The sequence below is a fragment of the Lycorma delicatula genome, chromosome 8 (assembly GCF_047948215.1).
Source record: "Lycorma delicatula isolate Av1 chromosome 8, ASM4794821v1, whole genome shotgun sequence".
Lineage (NCBI taxonomy): Eukaryota > Metazoa > Arthropoda > Insecta > Hemiptera > Fulgoridae > Lycorma > Lycorma delicatula.
Genome location: NC_134462.1, coordinates 9410257 through 9432984, shown reverse-complemented (window position 1 = coordinate 9432984; position 22728 = coordinate 9410257). Strand labels below are relative to the sequence as shown.

The 22728-nt window shown below is 32.5% G+C and overlaps 1 protein-coding gene across 1 annotated transcript; it reads right to left on the bottom strand.

The window, feature by feature from the left end:
* Positions 1-1014: 1014 nt before the first annotated feature.
* On the bottom strand, positions 1015-20824 carry LOC142329429 (zinc finger CCHC-type and RNA-binding motif-containing protein 1-like). The gene is made up of 5 exons (XM_075374050.1): positions 20622-20824; positions 10881-10992; positions 9544-9756; positions 6352-6588; positions 1015-1329 (listed from the first exon to the last, which is right to left on the bottom strand). Exons 1-5 carry the CDS (start codon positions 20732-20734, stop codon positions 1183-1185), a joined length of 822 nt encoding a protein of 273 aa, XP_075230165.1. The 5' UTR covers positions 20735-20824; the 3' UTR covers positions 1015-1182.
* Positions 20825-22728: the final 1904 nt, after the last annotated feature.

The following is a 22728-nucleotide window of genomic DNA, read 5'->3' as shown; positions in this document are numbered from 1 at the left end:
AAAAAATCTAGCAGGGTCAAATCTGGGGGCAAGGTGGCTGGCTGTGCAACTGGGCCTTCACAACCAATCCACCAACCTGGGAATAAGATCAAGAAAATCTCAGACTTCTAGGCAGTAGTGGGGTGGTGCCTTAGCTTGCTGATAGCAATAGCGTCCATCTTGGTCATTATTGTCTAACTGAGAAATTAGAAAATTTTGAAACAAGACCAGATAAACTATACCATTTATGGTGGTTACCTCTGGAAGAAGAATGGAATGTACAGTCTGTTCGCTAAGGCACAAAACATTGACCTTAAGGCTATCACAAATGTGATGAAAAGTTTCATGAGGGTTTCACTACTCCATTTTCAGCAGTTCTGGGTGTTCACCTTGCCACTGATGTGAAAATTACATTGTCTAAAAATGTATCGTTGTCTGCAATCCTATTCATCATTTCCACACAAAATTGCAACAGAGTAACTTTGTCTTCATCTGTAATGTGTTGAACCATGGTAAGTTTGTATGGCTTAAGTGCAATCGTTTACATAATACACACCAAACAGTCGTTTGTCACATGAAGCATGTAGAGTTTATTTCTTTGGACTACATGCAAAGCTTTCTTTGAATTATTCCATAGCAGCTTCAAACACACACAGCTACACAATGAAATCAATAATTACATTATTTAATAAAATAATGGTATTCTACGAAATAACTGAGGGTATATAAAGAGACAATTTTTTTGTTTCCTATTTTATATACCAAAAACTGAATCTGCTGAACTTATGTTCAAAACATATTTTTCTTACATAGGACAGCGCTTGAAAATGTTTCTTTAACTTATTTGCTATTTCTTATTTATTTGCTTTAGCAAGATCAATGCATGACACCCTACAAAAATAAAAGAAATGAAAATTATGTATTTTCATCAAGCAATTATTGTTTACAAAAGGATAACTTTTAAATGTTAATTTTTACATCTTAAAAGATAAAATACAAAAAAAAAAAAATGTTCAAAAGAATTTGAAACACCTCTTTTTATATTCTTTTAATGTATTAATTTTTCTAATCAACATATATTTCTATGAGTAATATTAAGTACACAGTTTCATTAATCATATGAATAATGGAATAAGCATAGCAATAAATCTTATAATTGCAGAAAATGGAGATTTTATTTTATGTTGCATGACATTGAAAAATTTAATCACTTAAATCTTCTTCATCACTGAAATAAGAATTCTGCTTAATTCTTTTCTTCTTTGGTCGCAAAGATGTTTCATCACTATCATTTCCATAATTTCCAGTCGCTACTTTATACCTATATTTTTCAAGCTCGGCTTGCTTTTGCTGAAACAATGCGAAACCTCATATAATTAAACTGTGATTTTACAAATTAAAACTTTTTAAACATGAAAAATGATCAATAAAAAATACAATATGTCTAAGTTAATAAGCTTTCTATATAATTAATATTTTACAAGATGCTGATTGCAATATGAATTGGCTAGTTGGGGTATAGGGTTGGTTATCTGGTAGTGATTATAGAGCAGAAACATTTTATCCAAATTTCCTGGAAACCAAAGACTACCTTTAAGAAATTCAAACCAGTCCCTTTGGGATTTTTTTTATTTCGTTTAACCTCTGTGACCACCATTAGGTATTGCTTCAGAGGATGACATTTGTAGCATGAGTGAAAATGCCATGCCTGACCAGGATTCAAACCCAGGACCTCTGGATGAAAGGCCGAGACGCTAATACTCACACCACAGAGGCCTTTCACACAATATAAAATTACAGCATAAGGTTTCTGAAAAAAGAAAATCACAAATATAATCTGTGATTTGCACTTTTTAAGAATGTACAACTGTTGTAAAATAATAATGGAAGAATTGTCTTTGGCTACCAGAAAACCTAACATAACTACTTCTATATAAGATTAATATACCGATCAGAAATGTACACGTTACGTATTATAATTTGAGTGGGCATTTCCCAGAAGGAACCAAAGAAAAACAAAGAAACAAAGGGAGACCTGGAATAGAAGAGCCTCAAGAAAACAAACTTCAACTAATGTTAAGTTAAACAAAACAGAGAACCAGTTATAACTGGTTCTCTGTTTTGTATAAAAATAATAATTATACAAAATAATAGTGGTGAAAATATATTAAGATAATAAGTAGATATACAATAAAATAACTATTTTGAAGGCACTAAGGAAATGTAGAAGGAGAAAAATCAAGTTTATTTTTTTAATTACATTAAAACAATAATTTTATTTATTTTAATAAATAAATAATCATAAATTGATATTGTAATAAAATATCTAATTAATTTTAATATATTTTTATTGACAAAAGAAACATAAAACATTACAACATAACATTAGAGCATCATCATGAAATATCATTACGTAATGAATTATTAATCGGTAGTTATGTAACTAAAACTATTCTTTTAAGGGCACATAATTCAAAATATAAATATGAATATTTATACATATATCTATGACAATTTCATACAAAGTAAGCTGGAAGATCTGCACAGGGTGTAATTTACTAAAATATGTCAAGATAAATACAATGTCCCCTTCTTAAAGCCCAAAGTAATAAGAAAATAGTTTTGTTATTTAGTTTGGTAAAAGTTGACTTGTTTTTCAATGAATGGTAGTTTATTTATACAAATAATTCATGCAAATTTTACAGCTTTTAATTTACTGATCTGGATGATTTTTTATTTATATTCCAAACAATTTATCTGATAGCTTATATTGTATCCTGAAAACCCACTCTGATGTTTTTAAGGAACAAGGATACAATATACCAGAAACCCTTAACATAATGGAAAACACAAGTAAGTAAATCATCATAAATGAATATACTATTTATGCAATTAGAAATAACTGTGGTGGCAATTCTGTTACTTGAGAGGCCAAATTGTCTAGCTCTCTTGTGATTTGCAAATGCTAATGAAATTGAAGAACTCATTATGTGGAGTGTGATTTGTACGTAATGAAGGCCTGATGAAAGTTGGAAACACTTGACTGACAGCATGTTTGTATGATAGAGGATACACTAAAACTAGTTATATATCATTGTACTATATGTTATCTGGGTGACTATGTGAAAAATTACTTAAAGTATATAGAATGATAAAAAAATTTTCATTATTAATTTTTACTACCTTGTAAGAAGTAAAGAAAGTATTGTGATCGTGAAAAATTTTGGTTTCCAGATTTCAACGGATATAACCATTTTGACTAGTTTCGGTGTGACGTCTGTATGTATGTATGTATGTATGTATGTACATATGTATCTTGCATAACTCAAAAATGATTAGCCATAGGATGTTGAAATTTTGGATTTAGGACTATTATAACATCTAGTTGTGCACCTCCACCTTTGATAGTAATAGACTGAACCAAGTGTCCTAAAAAGCCCAAAATTAAAAAAAATTGGATTTTGAACACTTTCTTAACTGCAATAATAAGCCCTCATTGAGAGCTTTTCAACGATATACCATAAGCAGTACTTATTTTCATTGGTTCCAGAGTTATAGCCAAATAAAATTTTAATTAATATTTGGATCTTAGGGGAAGGCACATTGGTTCAAATCAGACTTCATCTCCTTATCTTTAATTTTTTTTTTTAATTTAAATATACTGATTTATTAATAATTATTAACCTCTCATTGAAAAACATTTTTACGATGACTAATAATTCAATAATAAAAAAAGAAAAGAAAAAATACCTGTAGTTTTATATGAAATAAAGTTTTATGTACTTTTCATTTAAAAAACAATGTGTAAATGTAATTTACACATTAGGTGTGCAAGAAAGTCATGTATTGTCCACATCAGATTTTTATTATTATAAATTGGATGTACTACTTACCATATGAGCTTTATAATAATTAATAAGTTAATTAAATAAGTTTATTTTCAAATGTAAATACAGTAGTATCAAAAAAATAAAAAAGGACACTTTTAAGATACAATGTTTAAAGATAAATGCAGTATTATGCCTGCCTGATTAGGAAGCCAAAGAAAATTAGAAAAAAAAAACTATTTTTAAAGCTGGGCTAATAATCAGAATAATTTTGACTTGCCATGTAAGACATGGTCAACACTAAACAGAATACGGACTCAGCATGGTAGGTGCACCTATTTCCTGTATAAATGGGGTAAAACACCAACGCCCCTTTGTGAGTGTGGTGAAAATCAAACTATCAGACACATCACAGCAGTTTGCCCTAGGACAGCTTATGAAGGGAATCCTGAAGATTTCCTGATGGCGACTCCAGAATCGATAGCATATATTAGTTAGTTAAATCTTTGTTTATAATTTTGACTGTAATTGGTGTTATGTTTTAGTGCCATACGCTAAATAAATAAATCAGAATAAACAGAAAGAAATAATTAAACACCTCAGAATAAAAACATAAATAATAAAAAAATTCTTTTGAATGAATCATGAATTAAAAAAACACTGAAAAGAGTAGTCATCCCATTTTAGCACTATCCAATAATAAATACCACTTGAAACTTATGTTGTATAATGTAAATTTTATTAAGGAATAAGAATGCAAATCCCAGAAACTTAATTAAAAATTAAAGAATTAAATTCCCAGGAATTTATGCAGGAAAAGATAAACTTATAACTTGGAATCTCTAATTGTACCTTTGGGGCTCCCTAAACAGGTAAATACCTCAAATTTGAAGCCAAATTCTTTCACAATCATAGGGTTTCTTATGTACTATTTTTTCTTCTTTTTTAATGGCAGCTGACTGCTATAGTTGTGCCTTTATTAATGTGAATAGCATATAGAGAAACTATGCCAACAAGTTTAAATTTGGCTATTTGTTGGAACCAGTTTATTAAACACCATAGCTTCAGGTATTGGAATTTTATATTAACTTATACACCTTTTTTTTAAAGATATGTGTGTAAGCAAATACATTTATCATCTTACACATCAAGTATACATGTACATGACTACTTTTATCTATTTACAAGATAATTTAATAAGGAAAATTTATTAAATGAATACATTTTCTCATATCTCCTTTAAAAAATTTAAAAGAATTATGGCAGATCATATGCCGAACAGATTTTGAACCTGAAAACTATATTCAGAAAATACAACCTATAGGCAAAATATAAGAAGGCAAGAGTATACTAATCAGCTTTGAAGATTTCAAAAAAGTGTATAACATGATAGAAATCATTATTCAATATAATTCAGTACAGATGAGAAAATACTTATTATATCTTGTAAAGTAAACACAAAGTCAAATTCAAAGGAGAAATTTCACAACCATATGAAATCATTACAACTGTTACACAAGGAGATGGATTATCCCTACTTCTTTTCAATGCAGTCTTAGTGAAGGTCATAAGAGAATGGAGAAAAATCTTTGAAGAAAAAGGACTTGAAAAAGTCAGACTAGGTTCTGCAAAAGAGGAATTTTATCAGACTGCTTGGCCTTTGCAGATGACCTTGCATTATTAACAGAAGATATAGAAACAGCAGAAAACAAATGAACATCCTGAAGGAGTCAACATATATCTTTTGAAAAAACTGAATTCATAACAAACATAAAACATACACCAAAATATCTAAAATCAAATACTTAGATAAAATCATTCAATCAAATGAATTTGATAAAGAAGCAAATAAAGTAACCATTGACAAAATGCAGAAAGCCCATGCCTTGACAAAGGGTGTTTAGAACAAAAAAATGAATACCTAAGATGGGTAAAGTTAGGGACTACACAACAGTAATGTGATCTGAAACCCTGTTTGATGCAGAAAGCATTACCCTAATCAGAGAGATGTAGACTAAATAGAAATTAGTGTCCAAGTCTGTGTGAGTATGTGTATTCACACAAACGTAACTCTCTTTGTAAAGAAAACGTTAGCACATTTTTCCAGCATTTCTTAAAATTCTATTTTAAGAAAGAATTTAATAACAAATGAATATGTTGCTATTAATTTAACTTTTACATTTTAACAAATATATTGTCCGTTGATGTATAAAAAATCCATATAACAAAATAGTTTAATACAAAATAAAATACAAATGAATTCACTAATTTACATAACACAATTTAATTTAATTTTAAATTTAAGTCAGAATTTATAATGGTTACATGAGGTAGTGAAAACATATCTTTAAATCATGAATAAAATGAATTTTTTTTCAGAAACCATACATGTAAAAAAATTCCAGAAAATTGAATGCATACATAATAATAATTTAATACTATCTAAACTCCCCAAAAGTCTAAAATACCATCTACCTTGATCTTTTCAACAAGAAAATAATATAATTAGCCGTAAAAGTAGTGTAATAATACAGAAATATATTACCTCCTCTTCAATAACTGCACTGAGTGTTTCCATATCTGGTTCATAAACATCAACACCATCATCATAATCATCATCATCATCATCATCATCACCATCTTTGTCATTAGTTTCATTCAATCTGTTCTCACTAACTTTATATGATTTTTTAAATCTCTTACTAACTTCACTGATTCTGTCATCTGCATCTTCATTATCACCACTGTCATCATCAGAAGCTGAATAAAAATCACCATACTCCTTCAAAAGATAAAACACATCAAAATCTGGATATGTATATATATATTTTACTAATCATTTCTAGTAAATATTTACCTTTTTCTAAGGCGTAAAGATTAATCATCAAATACACAACATAAATTTTCATAATGAACTGTTAAAAATAAAACAAGTTAATCAATCTTTGTCACGATTGAAGTAATGGATATTTATAACATTTTTGATAACACTAGGGAAGAAATCATTATCAGTAATGACAATGATTTCTGATAATGATTAGATATATATATTATTTGGAAGAGCAAAATACTATCATAAAATACTTTTACTTGCATTATAAAATACAACTTGATGGAACCTTTTTACACATATTGAATTATAACAAAGAGTTATATAAATTAAAAATGCTTTATAATTATTATGATTTAAGGTTTATGGATGCTTTATTACTTAATTGGTTTACATTTTATAATAATAATACATAAGTTTTATTGGCTTACAGTTTATAATAATAATACATTAGTTTTATCTTTTAGATGTGATAACCAAATTGCTGCAGTTCTCCTGAAAACAGTAAAGTCATTCTGAAGAAAAATAAGGGTTCTATGCTACTTTTACTATAAAAAATGAAGAATAAAGTGGACTTCCAATGAAGAAGACTACTAAGCTGAAAGTATGTTAGTACTATACAATCAATCTAAGCTATTAAAAATTCAAGTGATACTCAGCATTACAAGAAAAATCTTTTGTTCAATACAACGACTGGTCATATAATAAATGGCATTACTCCCAAACAAAGTAATAGTGGTGCTGCTTGAATTTTAGATTGTTTGATCGTGTAAAGCGACAAAACATTTTTTTCTTAAACAAAACATTACATACACTGCCGCAACTCATAAAAAGGTTTTATAGCAATGGATATAAGTCAGTTATACCAATCTTCATTTCATAATGAGAGAGGCCTTCAATAACTACAGTTTTATTACGTTCAAATTTATTTCAAATGGTTCTGATTACAAGTCATGAGCCAATAAATCAATAGCATACATTCAACCACTCAAAGGAAACTACAACTGAGTAGTTGATAAACCAAATAATTGTTGATGAACAATAATATTAAATATGGTCTCTGCTCTGTATTTCACCCTTGCTCCTTTCCTCTACATTATATCTTTTTAATATATACTTCCTGAGATGGTCTTTTGGAATCGTCTTTCAGTATAGACAAAGTGATAATAAATAACTCTGATAAGCACAATTTTTGTTTCCTAACGTGCAATACATGATTTTAATCTGTTTTTTGATGCTGAAAACGAATATGAACTCAGAATCTTTCTATCACCCACCATTTTTCAAAAATGTTTAAATTTTAATTAAAGGATTTTTTAATTTTTCAACTTATAGTTGGCATTTTAAGCTCTTATTGTACTTTGTTAGCTCATTTTTTATTGTTTAACTTTGTTAATATAATTTGTGAGCTATAAATAAAGAATACTAGACAAAGAATTAAATCATATCATAGTCACATATTATGACATCATATCTAATACTGAAAGGTTCCTCACGTGAAATTATTCCAGTTTATGAGCCACCTGTGAATGTATGTTTCAAAAGCAGCGATGAAGAATCAGCCAGTACTGAAGAAAACAATGATTTTGATTTCGAATTATCTTCCAATAAGCCACATATTATATCAAAAGGTGAATTAAATGACTTGGTTAGGGATTTAAATTTATCAAAAGATCTAACAGCTGAACTGTTAGGATCAAGACTGCAAGGTTGGAATTTACCTAAAAAATATACAAAAATGTTGGGTTTCTGAAGCTGACAAAAATAACTTTCTCAGTACTTTATTGATGAAAATAATTTGGTTTATTGCACAAATATTGATGAGCTTATTTTACACTTAGGACAAGTTCATAAAACTGAGGACTGGCATCTTTAAAAGTGGTTCTACTACACAACAGTAACAAATATCCTTTGATACCAATTGCTTATGGTATTAATTTGAGACATATGATGTGATGAAAGACGTTCTTGAAAAAATAAATTATAAAAAACATAGCTGTAACATTGTGGTGGTTTAAAAGTTATAACTATTTTGTTAGGTATGCAATTAGGTAATACTAAGTACAAGTGTTTTCTTTGCAAATGGGGCAGCCGAGCTAGGGATATACATTATGTTACCAAAGAGTGGAAGAAACAAGACAACTTAACTTCAAAGGGGAAAATATTATTCATGAGCCCTTAGTTGAACACAAAAAAAAATTTTTACCCCCCCCCCACAATATCAAGCTAGGACTAATGAAAAAGCAATGAAGAAGGATAGTCCCGGACTTTTGTACATCAGGCAGAAATTCTCGAATGTAATATTAAATAATGTAAAAATTGCAGCTTGGGCTTCATTTAAAGAAGTTTGCAAAACGTTTCTCAGCAAACAAAAATCCACAGTTACTACAATTACCACGATACTGTTAATCAACTTCTTACTTCATACAGAGCTATGGGATGTAATATGTCTTTGAAAATATATTCACATCTGGATATTTTCCTGGACAATCTCGGAGACGTAAGTGACGAACACGGTGAACATTTCCACCAAGACATTTCAGTGATGGAAAGCCACTATAAAGGGAAATGGAATACTAAACATGCTAGCTGATTACTGTTGAACACTAATTAGGGATGTGCCTGAGGCTATTAATAAAATAAAATCATCAGTGAAATCATTCTAACATAGCTATGGCCATGCAAAATTATAAATTTTACAGATTTTAACAATATTTCCCTAAATTTTTTTGAAGCATAATTTAAACTAAGGGCGATAGAAAAATCGTATTTACAGATCTGTAATGTACACAAAAAAGCAATTCAAGAAACCACACTTAAATAAACATTAAACATTTTTTTTTTGTCTATCAGTGTAATTAATCATTAGCAGATACATAATATAAAAATAAAAAGTATTTTATATACCTTTATATCAATACTACTTTTTTTCCTTTTTCTCTCTTTCTTCGGAGGAGGAGGGCGATCACCTAAGGCATTAGAAGGGCAGGAATAGCTTAAATGACCTTCCTCACCGCATTCATAACAACGACTCTTATCAGGATATGTTCTCCGACGAATAAATTCAGTACTCCGTCCATTATCGACAGCGATACTGCTTTTCAGCCTCCTTCCAAACATCTAAAAATTAAAAAAAACTTAATGCTTTGCTTAAATGAATTGAAAACCTCCAGTTTGCATCTACCAGAATGGTTAATATTGGAGCTGGATACTTTTGTACACCACAAAAATTTGTGGAAAAGTTTTCAATAGGAAAGCCTTGAGTCTGTTCTCAGGTGGCAGTTCAATATGTGGAGTGAAAAAACTTAGAACAGCATATATTTGAAATTTTGGCTAGGATGGTAGGATGGGTATCCGTTACCTGAAGGGGTTTTAGATGATACTTTTGGTTATGTTATTTTGTCTTAACTGTAAATCAACTCTTTTTCATATCGACTAATTCTATAAATGTGACTCATTCTTTTTAAGAACGTATAGTGGGATTTGACTAAACAATCATGCTAAAGAGTAAAGTTTTGCTAAGTTAACGCATTTCTGAGGCTACAAGATTATTCTTCATTTACATTCATACATATCATCTTCATTCATCCTCTGAAGTAATATCTTATGGTGGTTCTGGAGGTTAAACAGAAAAAGAAAGTTCTGCCTGTATCTGTCCAAGGACTCTTGTTTCCAAACTGGTTGCTGTACAAAAAGCTTAATCTGGTTCAAAGTGCTTACTGGATAAGTTTCCCATCCTACATAATACATATAAACAAACTACATATATAACACTTATCTTACTGCAAGATATACAACAAACATGTTGAAAATATCATTTCAAACTACAATACGCATTACAGAAAAATACAACAAAAATTATAACTTCATTTGAAATCAATCCTATAATGTCAAATAGGCAGATACACATAATACTAATATAAAATAGTCAGCTTAACCACAATAATGAAAGTATATTTTATAAAAATTAGGCCATCCAGACAGAATGTCTTTAAACTAAACTTGGGTTTAGCAATGAAAATCATATGGGTATTTCCTAGCCAAAAAAAAGACCACCATATCCTGTTACTTTTTATTACACGTACTAACCACAAAAAAATTTCAATTTGGTGGTTAAAAAAATAATCATGGAACTAATAATACAGTATTTTAAAAAGTTGAACAAATTATCATCCTTATTTCAATTATATATTAACAAATACCAAAGCTATCAGTAATAAATCATTAATTTATGGACTACTCACCTCTTGTCCATTGATAGATGTAGAGCACTTTTTTGCATCTTCTTTTTTTAAAAATAATACAAATGCAATGCCTTTGCTTCTTCTTGTGACCTTATCTTTAACTATTGTAACCCTGTAAAATATAAGATTCATTAGTAAATAAAACAAACATCTCATTTTGAAAAAAGAATAAAAGATGTAATGTATTAAGACAGCGGGATCTCTAGGGCTGGAAAGCAGTAAAAAAAGAGGGGAAAGGGAAGACATAACACTTTCTCTTTACTGCTACACAGAATAAAGCATTTGTAAAATTCATTTAATACACTCCCTTACAATTTTGTAGATTAATAATGAAATCCTTTCAATTTCATTAAAATGTTATTCTAAAAATATAATTTTAAATAAGTAATATATGTACATTTTCTCTATTAGTCTTTATTTATATATACAAATGTATATATTAAACACCAAATTAATGTAACTAATAACGTAAACTAAACATTAAAAATGTTCACAGCAACTCTTGCATAGTTGCACACATATATACTATATATAAAGGCCTACATATATATATATATTAATTAATAATAATAATGCCCTGGATAAATCCAATCCCACACCCATGCACACGTCTGGGGTAGGCAACGACATGGTACTTCAGTACTTTCACTTATGTTGGCCAATAGGGAAATGGTCTTGCTCAGGAGCTCCCTGAGTTGTACGGAATTGGCAGTCCCGTGCTATCCGAGCTAGTTGTGGTTGTGCTTCTCGGTTTTGTTGTTAGCAGTGGGGGGCAGAAGGCATGACCGTGATCTGTTTTGCCGATGCTGCGGAAAATGTGGTTGGGGAGTACTCATTCCTCTTCTTGGTTGTAAAGCTGGGTTGAGGGTGAGCTTGCTTTGCCAAAGTCTTACGCCGTCCAGCGTGAGTCAGCCACTTTGGCTCTTGGCAGGGTTATGTATGAGTCCTGGGATGTCGGTATCGTGAATCAGGCAGTACCTGACTCCCTGGCCCAGGTTAAATTTGTAGGAGGGGGCTGATTGGGGTAACCCAGGAAGGATCAATGATCCAGGACACACCCAACTGTCTCTCCACCCGCACCTTCTGACATCATGACTGGCATTAATATATGTTTATGGACACATCAGCATCCACATCTTCCATGGCAGAGGGTCTACGTAAAAACATTCATCCTGGAGAGCCTTTGTGTTCGCAGGTGAAGAGAAGGAAGAGTGTAGAATTTAGTGATAAAGAACAGTTTATGGATTTGGAAAGGAAGAAGGAAACTCTTAGACCAAACAATAGTGATTCAATACCAAAATATTCAGTTATAAAGAAGAAAGATGGCAAGACAAGAAAAACTGTAATGGGACTTTTTGCGGAAACAAGAAAAATTGTAGTAGGACTTTTTGTGGAAACTGTGAACGATGTTCATTAGTTGCAATTACATGATCAACATGATGTCTGTCTCATGACAACCAGATGTATTTAATGCAGCTTTTTATCCTGTTTTCAAATATGTATTCGGGATTTCTCCATCACCCACAGTGTTTTTGTTATTTTAATTTTTTAAAATATTTTATAACCTTTTTTTGTCCATTTGTCCACTGTCAAGTAAAATCTCCTAGAGCATTGTAAATATGATGGAACCAAATGAGCTAACTCAAAGGGTAGCATTGCTACTGTTGTGCAGGTTCAGCCATGTATAGAAATGAACAAACGTGATCTAGGGTAGCACAGATTCATCAGAATGATGCCAGTTGTGAGAAAGTAGTGAACCAGTAAGCACATCATTGTAGTAAGTGCTTTGTGTGTCTGAATTATTGTGTATTACATACTTACAACTTTATTTCTTTTAATAAATCATTAGTTACAAAATGCCTAGGGCTTGCTTAAATCATCCTAACAATTTTTGTTATGTGTGGTGAAGTGATGCTCAAGTCCCAAAGGCAAAACCCTACTCCATTAGTAAAAAAGTGTTACAAACTTTATTTTGGGTGTAAAGCCGAGGACCAGAAGGGTCAGGGCTCCACATATCTGTTGTTTACCGTGTTCTAGGCATCTCACTGCATGGAAAAATGGCAAATGCCACATGCCATTTGCTATCCCTATGATTTGGAGGGAACCTAAAGATCACTCTTCTGACTTATTTCTGCTTAACAAACATTAAAGGGATTACATCAAAATCAAAACATACAATAGTATACCCTAACTGGCAATCTGCAATGAGACCAGTTCCACACTGTGAAGAATTGCCCATACCAAACCCTCCAGAACATGTGACATTAGATGAAGAGAGTTCAGAGTCTGATGGAAATAAGGAAGAAAAAGAAACAGATTCTGGTGTATAACTTTTGAAGAAAGCATTTTATCTATCTAAGCCTAATTTACTGGCTCGAGCAAATATTAACAATCTCATTGAGATTTAAAGTTACCCAATAAAAAGTCTGAAATGCTCACTTCCCGGCTAAAAGGGTGGAATCTTCAAAAGAATACAAAGATATGTACTTATCGTAATTGTCATTCTGAATTTAAAGACTATCTTTCTGAAGAAAATGGCTTAGTGTTTTGTAATGATATTTCTACTCTTATGGAGATACTTTGTAATGAACATAACACAACAGAATGGCGCTTGTTCATTGATTCCTCTAAGGTTAGTTTAAAAGCTGTACTTCTGCATAATGTCAATAAATTCTCATCAGTACCTGTGGCTTACTCTGCTATTATGAAACGTATAAAAACTTTAAATTCATATTGGAAAAGCTTCAATATGGAGTATATGAATAGATTATTTGTCGTGATTTGAAGGTAACTGCACTTATTCTTGTTTTTTGTGTGAATGGGATAGTAGGGACAGAAAAAACACTTCATTAGAAAAGAATGGCCTAAACGTGAATCACTCATTCTTGAACACAAAAATATAAAACATGACCCATCGTGTAATCCTAAAAAATGAGTATCTACCTCCGTTACATTTCAAACTAAAATTAACGAAAACTTTTGTCAAGGCCATGGACAATACTCCCAGTTTCATGTACTTAGAAAATAGAAGTTTCCTAAAATTAGTGATGCAAAAATTAAAGAAGGAATATTTGTGGGTCCACAAATGCGATCACTAATCCATGATGAAAAGTCTGAGAGCAACTATTGAATTCACTGAAGAAAGCAGCTTGGCAAGCATTAAAAAATGTTACTCAGAATTTTTTGGGAAACCGAAAGGTGGAAAATTACTGTGATATTCTCAATGATCTTATAAAAAATTGGATTGTAATATGTCCTTAAAAGTACACTTCCTGCACTCCAACCTAGTTTTCTTCCTGGGAAATCTTAGCGCAGTGATTGATGAGCACGGGGAACACTTTCATCAGGTGATTTCAACTATTGAAAAGAGGTATCAAGGCAAATATATCGGCATATCCTAATATGTTGGTTGATTATTGTTGGACCATCAACAGGAATGCTCCACAGGCAAAATATAGCAGAACATTATCATTTCTTACTTTCTAGGCGAGTTAGATGTTTGAATATTGTGTAGTTAAGAATGCAGAAAATATTAAAATGTTTGATGGGGAAAAAACTATACCATATTTGAATTCAGTTGAAAAAATACTATCAGAATCACATATTTTTCTACCTGAAACAAAAAAAATTGTTTTTTGTTCCCCAGTGTTATTAAAAGCTAAGAAGATCGGAGTTATGGACATTGAGTTGTTCCTCATAGTACTAGGAACACCTCAAAGGGCGTTATAATTTGCAAGAACTACACAGAAGAGGAGATTGCAGATGAACTTCAGGAACAAGGTATTGTTGCATGCCGTCAGCTAAACGCTAAACATGCATTGCAATGGAGAAGTTCAGCTCTCTCCGTCACACATGTGACGCAGAGGGTTGAACTGCAAAGAAGACAAGAAAACTCCTTGGAGAACTTATTTAGCGAGTCAAAATGGTATTGCTTCTAACAGGTTTTTCCTAATTTTTGAGAGGTTATACCTTTTTTATTAGTATAATACACAGGAAATTTTTTTATTTGTCATAAACATCTATAAAAACACTGCAGGTGATTCAAATTTGAGATTTTTATCACCAGCCTCATCAGAGTTATAGAAGCCAAAATTTGAATTTAAAAAAAATTTAGTTTTCAAAAATTCATAAAGATTTAAGGGATGCATATCAACATTAATTTTATTTATGGTAAAACTAATAACATATACCTACATATAAAAAAATAATTCAAACTGTGTATGCCATCCCTGCCTCTTGAAAAAAATTACCAAAAGTGAAATTTCAGTCTTTGATGTTCAACTTTCTTGATAATTTTCTCATAGAAATAAGAGAGATATGCAAATAAATCACTGTACTGATCTTTTCCTTGAGAAAATATGAATAAACTGCTTTGTTTCAGCTTTCCAGGACCAATAGTTTTAGGTAGATTTCATAAGAAAGGTACCTATTGTAATGCGTACCATGATTTGACTTCTGGAAAATTTTGACATATCTTTGTGTTACACCCCCCACATCCCAAAACCACTGTCAGCTCAAAAGTTTATATATATATATATATATATATATATATATATATATACATCTATTTCACTTTCTAGTGGAAACGATATTGCCATAAATTTGTGCAAATCACTTTCAAATTGTTCCTTAAAAATAACTTGTCCCAAAATCTCAATTGAGTTTGTTAATGGCCAAAATTGGACCATGGGGGGCTTTTTCAAAAAAACAAAATATCACTATAACTTTCTTATTAAGTAAACTATTGAATTCGTTTAAAGTTCCTACTATTCTTTGGATAAGGGCCTAAAACTTATCTAAGTAAAGTTTTCTGATATCATCAATCACTGGCCCAGGGGGTGGAATTGTAAGAAGATGGGGCTTGTCATATGCTAAACATGGGAAACTTTTTTCACATGCAACCAGGGTCATATTGAGTAAATTTGAAGTTTTTCTTAACTTTAAGGTGGAAATCTTTTTTATCCCCTACTTAGCACTGGTGTGAAATCTACCTCCGCCTTCTGGCTTGCCAAAAGGGATTTTTTTAGTTATGATTTTTTTCTGTAAACACTTGCAATCACAAAAATAGGTGTGCGCACCATAACAAAAATGGCTGCCACAGGTAAACTGCTTAAATAAAAAATTAATTTCCTGAAATATGTAGGAAACAAGTGAGTAAGTTTTAATTTTTTTTGAATTGGTCATGCAACCAGCTTATGATTTTTTGGGACACTTCAAATGGATTGACCACAAAACACTAAAATGAAAAAATTATCATAAATACATACACAAAACATAAATAAATAAAAACATAAATAAACCTACATAAAATGAGATCAACAACTATCTCTACACACTAAAACTAACAAAAACATAAACCAAAAACCATAAACACATACATTAACCCAACCAATCATAACCATTAAATATAAATCTGGAACACAAAATAATAATAATACTAAATTAACAAGGGAAATTAACATAGACACCAGCTACATGAAACATCAACTGTCTATTTACCTATTCGACTGCTTAGAAAGTCAAATAGACGTAGAAGCCTAAGTTTGTACGCAGAACATTCTTCTGACCTACTGTTATGTCTAGCTGGCTTCCCTATCAAGAAAAATTTATACACAGAGGTGGATCCTCCTCTTATTTGACCAAACAATCTTTACTATGATGCTCTTCCTTACCGCGGTAGGAGCAGAGCTCATTTTCTTTGCATGATTTGATTACATGCCCCAACCTTAAACATCAAAAACACAGACTTACCTTTATGTAATATTTTACCCTACAGGATTTAAAGTCTGTAAACAAATGTCCTGTCTCTACAGAAGCTTTCCATAATTCCTTTTTACACTCAATAACATATTACACCTCACTGCTATCTCTCCTTCCAGCCTGAAATACTATTTTAAAAAGTTTATTAATATATAAGTTTATTAATAGTTTATTTATTATTCCTCTGCTGTGTGTATATTTCATGTTTTGAACTCAAATGGTGTCAACAAAACCCTCCTCACCTAAATTCCAGGGCACAAAATAAATCATCATGCATGGCCATAAAGGCTTATTAACTAACAACAGTCTTGATGGGATACAGACGTATCCCCTCACTTTGCTGAATACCACTCTCTGTCTCACTATCATTCATGACTATTCATACACATAGGATTATCTTTAAAACTTATAATCTCCCTGCTTCCTGGCATCAACTACTCTAGAACTTTACCCTTGAAGGACTCTGGAGTAATATCGACAGGCTTATCTATAAACAAGACCTTTTGTTTTGACACAACAGGGGTACAAACAACATCTGAAATAAACTTCTTGGTCACAGTTGGCAAATCAGATTTTGTCCCTAAAGTTTTCTATGTACCTATGGAGTCTATTGTTTCATTTAACAGTTAATAAGTGCAAATATCGCAACTTTTACATACGAGACTATGAAAACTTAATCAAGTTATTTGATCATGATAGGATCCCGGGTGGCTAGGGTTCCGTACTAGGCATTGGATTGGTTGGAGTTAGGTGCATTTGCATTGTGCCATGGTTATATTGGTATAATTTGTGATTCGAGATGGGGCACCTACCGGCAGCAGGTTGCCGTACTGCCAGGGTATTGTAGCCTGTGCGACCGGGGGTGTGATTTCATCTGCAGGTGGTGGTGCCTGCTGATTGTGACTTGGTAATGCCAAATGAGACTCCATGATGGACTGCGTGGGAGTGCGGGGTTTGTCCCCAGCTCCTGCACAAACCGAAATGAGGTTATGTTCCCCTTGTTAGGTGACCTAATCTGGTCAAATTATTGGGTGTAGGTCTGAATTTCTATGTTGCATAAAACATAATTTTGATTGATATGAGTGTAGCACTGATTTGACTTACAACTCGTTTGTTTTCTGAGGCATTCACAGTCATGAACAATGTTGTCAAATTTAGACTAAGTGCGAGGTTTGAGCTTCCGCAGTCTCAGTTAATTAGTTTGAGGGAATCATGTTAGGTTGGACGTGAAGATGTCCATTTGAGGCCTACATGAAAGCAAAATTTGATTTATATTTTACTGATGTAAATGTCTGCCAAGGCATTTACATTGGTGGCATCCCGACTGAGAATTGTGAGATGTAATCAGTTAGAAGCTCTGAAGACGACCTCTGATAAAGCCCCTCAGGGCTTGAAATGTAGGGGGTGGTGTGGCAACCGGTAACGTCACAGGGTGGGTGGGTATCTTCCCCTACGGGATTGGGATGTATGAAAGTTGCTCTTCTCTCTTTCACATTTTTCTGATTACCAATAAATTCTTCAATTTCCAGACATAGGCCATCAAACATGCCCATTAATTCATAACGACGTTGTTTGAAATTATATTTGTTGTGACCAATGATATTTCTATTTCCTTCAGTGCTGCCACCTCTGCCTTTTTGGCCTTCAAGGGTGGCGAGGTGGGCTTTCCTTGGCCCAAACATCTCCTCAATAAGTTGAATATCATTATCAGTATCACACATTCTTCCTCCACACTTTCACTATCCATATCTACAGCCTTTGTGGCCCGCTTACTATCTTTTATTGCATCCTTTGTTGCCCCACTGCTTCTTTTTTCCCAGAAACTTTAACAGGATGTTGCCTAAGACTTTTTGAACCCAACACACTGACAACACCAACATTATCAACACCAGACATATCATTACTTTTGTCCCCAGCAACAGCTTCCAAAGCTTGGTTCAAATGTGCTTTCTGGGACCCCTTCTTCTTAAGTTCTCGAGTCTCTTTCCAGGGTCTTCAAACCTCCTTTTTTTGGGCTTCCATGGCCTCCCTCACTCTTCACTGAAAATCTCTCCACATACGTTTAATCCTTTGACTACTCATTTCATGCTTGTAATCCTGTTTACTCATACCTATGAACAATAAGTGACCACACAGTACAATAATAAAATTAAACAATGAAATTGGACTACTGAAATAACGATGACAAAAATAAAACAAATCAAACCAATAATACAAACAAACTATCACAATAGATGTAAAAAAAGCAGTAGCCAATAGGAAAAAACAATATAGCTGCCACAACTAACATAAACAACAACCAATATCTAACAAAAAATAATAAAAACCTAAAATAACTAACCCAAAACAGAACTAATATAACCAGAACCAAAAACAATGAAAAACTCCAAAACATTACACCCCAAAAGAAGATCATAAGTATCAGACAACTCTCCTATCCCAATAGCCCAAGTATACAAAGTCCTATGCTAACACCATTACCTCTAATCTTGCTGTCAAACTCCACAAAAGACCATATGTGGGAACTGGGCTCAGCATTCTGAGTATATCAGTTAATTTTTGTTCCGGTATGGTTTCATCATGATTTTGTATTATCCTAACAAATACCATGTTTGAATTTTGAAAATCGGAAGATTGCTTGTGAAGATATAACAACATTTCTGAATAACAGTGATCTGTTAGATCGAGAATGTACCTGATGTGAGTAAATGTTAGCCTTCAACCAACTAACAAATACCTCATTTGAATTTTGAAAATTCATTCAAATTTGTTTGTAGATATATTATAAGAGCATCCCATTACATCTACCAAAACAGCACCCAGGACCACCTCGTTTGTTAACAGTTGATGGTGATGATTGGTTTAGCCTTGCATGAAGTGCTCACATCACCTCACCACTCTAGCCTCACACGCAGTCCCCATGGGAAGACCACTATTATTAAACAGAAATTTTTTTAATTTATTTAAAGCAAATTTAATTCTATTATTTCTGTAATATTATTCATTCAATTGATTTGAATTAGTTCAAACCCAGCTCACAGTTCATTAATTCAATTCATTAAAGTTTATGCTTCAACTGTCAAATTCTCCAGTACAATTTTTATGTAACAAATTAAATGTACCTCATTATTTGAAAATGATACCAAACTTGTTTGCAATAATGTATTAAAATTGATAAAATTCTAGCATGTAGAAGAATTAAGGTTTATATTCAGAAATGTAAAAAATAAATATGAGAAGGAAACATATAGTTTTCTTTTTCCAATTACTGCATGTCATGGTTGAGTTTGTTTTCAGGCATTAACCATCTAACAACTCATCTAGTGATATGATGGCAAACAGTTTATAGTTTGTAAATTTTTTATGGACAAAAGTGTATGGTAAACAAGGAACCACTTTTCAGTGAGTTAAAATTTAATGAGAATTGCATTTTTTAAGAATGCTTACATCATTACATCTTGTAAATAGTAGGTGTGTACAACAAAAATGTATCTGATTAAATTATCCTCATTTAAATAATAAATATGTATCACTTATTTGAAACTGGAGTAACTACCACAAAAACATGATTAATATAATTCAATGGGTACAAATTATAAAGATACCAAACCATTGTTCTGACTACAGACGCAGCAAGATGAATGTGTAGAACATAAAGCGAACTTTGAAGAGAAAGAAGAAAACTGAACCTGTTGTACGGGTTATCATTATCACTCATGTGGTTAGTAACTGTATTGGTTATTAATGTTCTATTGCACTTCACGTACATAAATATTCTGATTGGATTAACTTTTAGTTCTGAACCCTTATGTTAATAATGAACCTCGGCTATATTAGGGTTAAATTAGCTGGAATGCTTCTCAGGATAAGTCCGACTTTGTATGAAACTGAACAATAAATTCTGCGGTGTAAATTAATAAATCACAAATTTTAAGATAATACCATAAAAAATATTATTAAAAATCACATAATATAACTTACTTTACCACTTTTCCGTACTTTTCAAATACTTTATGTAAATCATTATTAGTCAAAGAAAACGGTAGATTAGAAACATATACTGTACTTTTACTTGGAACTAATCCATTACTCATATTACCTTAACTAAACCTAAAAACAATTTAAAAACACATAAAAATTCATAACCTTAAAAGTAAATATGAATGTTTGCAGCGGGGCCATCTCGATACTATCTATATTCTTTAAGTTTGCAGTCGAATCGATATTACAAACTTATAAAAAGAATGGAAGATTTTTCTCTGAGTGAGCACAGAAGTGTTTATTAGCGCCTTCTGTTTTCGAATTTTGTTGAGTTTCTCTTTAATGTTTCGTCGTTTATATGTGTTTTGGTTGTTTCGTTCGTTGTTTTATGTTAGTTTCGTTAAGTGTTAATTCGTTTGTATAAGTTAGTTCCGCATTGATTAGCACACCTTGCAGACTAATTTTATTATTACTGGACTTATTTGCAGTTAGTTTTCATTCTAATTGATGTTAGTTAGTATTTCTGTTTATTGCGTTTTCGTTGCTTATTGTATTAATTGGTCTGTTTATTTTTGTTTTTAGGTGGCCTACGATTGTCACAGGGGCTTGGCAATCACAGCTGATAGGTTTGTTTACATTCGAGCTATAGAATTTACTTAGTCGAATTCTCTGACTTAGAAAGTCTTATTAAATTTACTCAGTTTTTTTTGTAACTTTTTTCTGTTGGTGATCTCATGACTGAACCCGAAAGGTAAACGGCCCCACCCATGGAGGGGGGCTTTACCCGTTGGGAGGCAGCGATCACCCGTTGGGGGGACAGTAGTACCGACAGTGCTTATCGTGAGTCACACTGGCGGTCTGTCGCTAGACAAATGGATGTGTCGGCATCGCTAGAAACGAGCCGAAGCCCTGTTCATGGAATTAAGTGACGACAATGTCATCAGCGAGTGTGATGTTAATTAACCGGTGGGGGAAACATCTAAGAGGCGGTTGGCTCTCCCCCTCAATAGCGGAGGAACAAAAAAATCCTGGTGGATCGACTCCAATTGAAATGGTGGCAAAGGTGGTCTCTATAGAAGTATATAAAAGGCGGGAAGGGGAAAGTGTCTTCCCTTTAATGTATCTTGTCTTTTTCAATGCGTTAAAGAGATGAGCGACTTGGTCTGCAAGTATGCTGACACTAAGACCAAGATATAAGACTGCTCATGGATGAGTTAGTTGGAATGGTTGACATGTTCTGTGACATTCTGGAGGATCAGCCTGCTGGGGCTATTTAAGTACCTGTGAAGGCTGTTGATGTGGTGGAGGAAGGCACCCAAACATATTTTGTCATCTCTGATGTGGTTACACAGACGGAGGGCAGTGGTGTCTGGCCTTGCATTGAGGTGCGGCAGGCCCTTTGATAATGGGGTGGATGATGATGACCTGCCCCGACTGATCATCCAGCGGTGGCCCAATATTTACGTCCACTGCTGTGATTGAGAATGTCTGTGGCATCGATGGCTTGGCTTTTTTGTAATAAGAAGCATAATTTGTTATCAAGCTTCTAAGACAGAAAAATGTTCTACAGTTTTTATAGGGGTACCTTTGATTTTTACATTGCAATTTATGTCAGGCAATTTTTTATTTGATTTTTCACTAGTCACAGTTTTTCTGCATTAATTCTCAAACTAAGAGGCTTAGCTTTTTTCACAATTGTATCCAATATAAGCTGAAGTGATGCTTCATCTTTTGCAAAATGATATCATCTGCTTATCCCAGGATTTTATCTGCTATTCCACAACTCCAATGCATGCATTGTTTATTTGTTTTACCAAAACGTCTATGGTGGTTAACAACTTTCTTTGAATCATTACAATCATGTTGTGTTTTATATTCAAATCAAATGCATCTCGTCTGTAAGTGTACATTTGTAATTTATCTAAAAGCTTTCAACAGCTATCATCAGACAATATAATAATGTATTCGTTCAAATTAATAAACATGGTTACAGTTTACTAATTCAACAATTATTTACTACATCAAACACCATTAACAATTGTAATCCTTGATGATTCAAATTAATGTGACATGTTGCCGTAGAGTGGAGAAAGCCACTCTACGGCAA

Coding starts and splice junctions, on each gene's coding strand:
- LOC142329429 (XM_075374050.1), bottom strand. CDS start 20,734: ATGAGTAATGGATTAGTTCCAAGTAAAAGTACAGTATATGTTTCTAAT. Junction 10,993..20,621: donor AAGTACGGAAAAGTGGTAAA/GTAAGTTATATT, acceptor TATATTTTACAG/GGTTACAATAGTTAAAGATA. Junction 1,330..6,351: donor GTGCAGTTATTGAAGAGGAG/GTAATATATTTC, acceptor GCATTGTTTCAG/CAAAAGCAAGCCGAGCTTGA.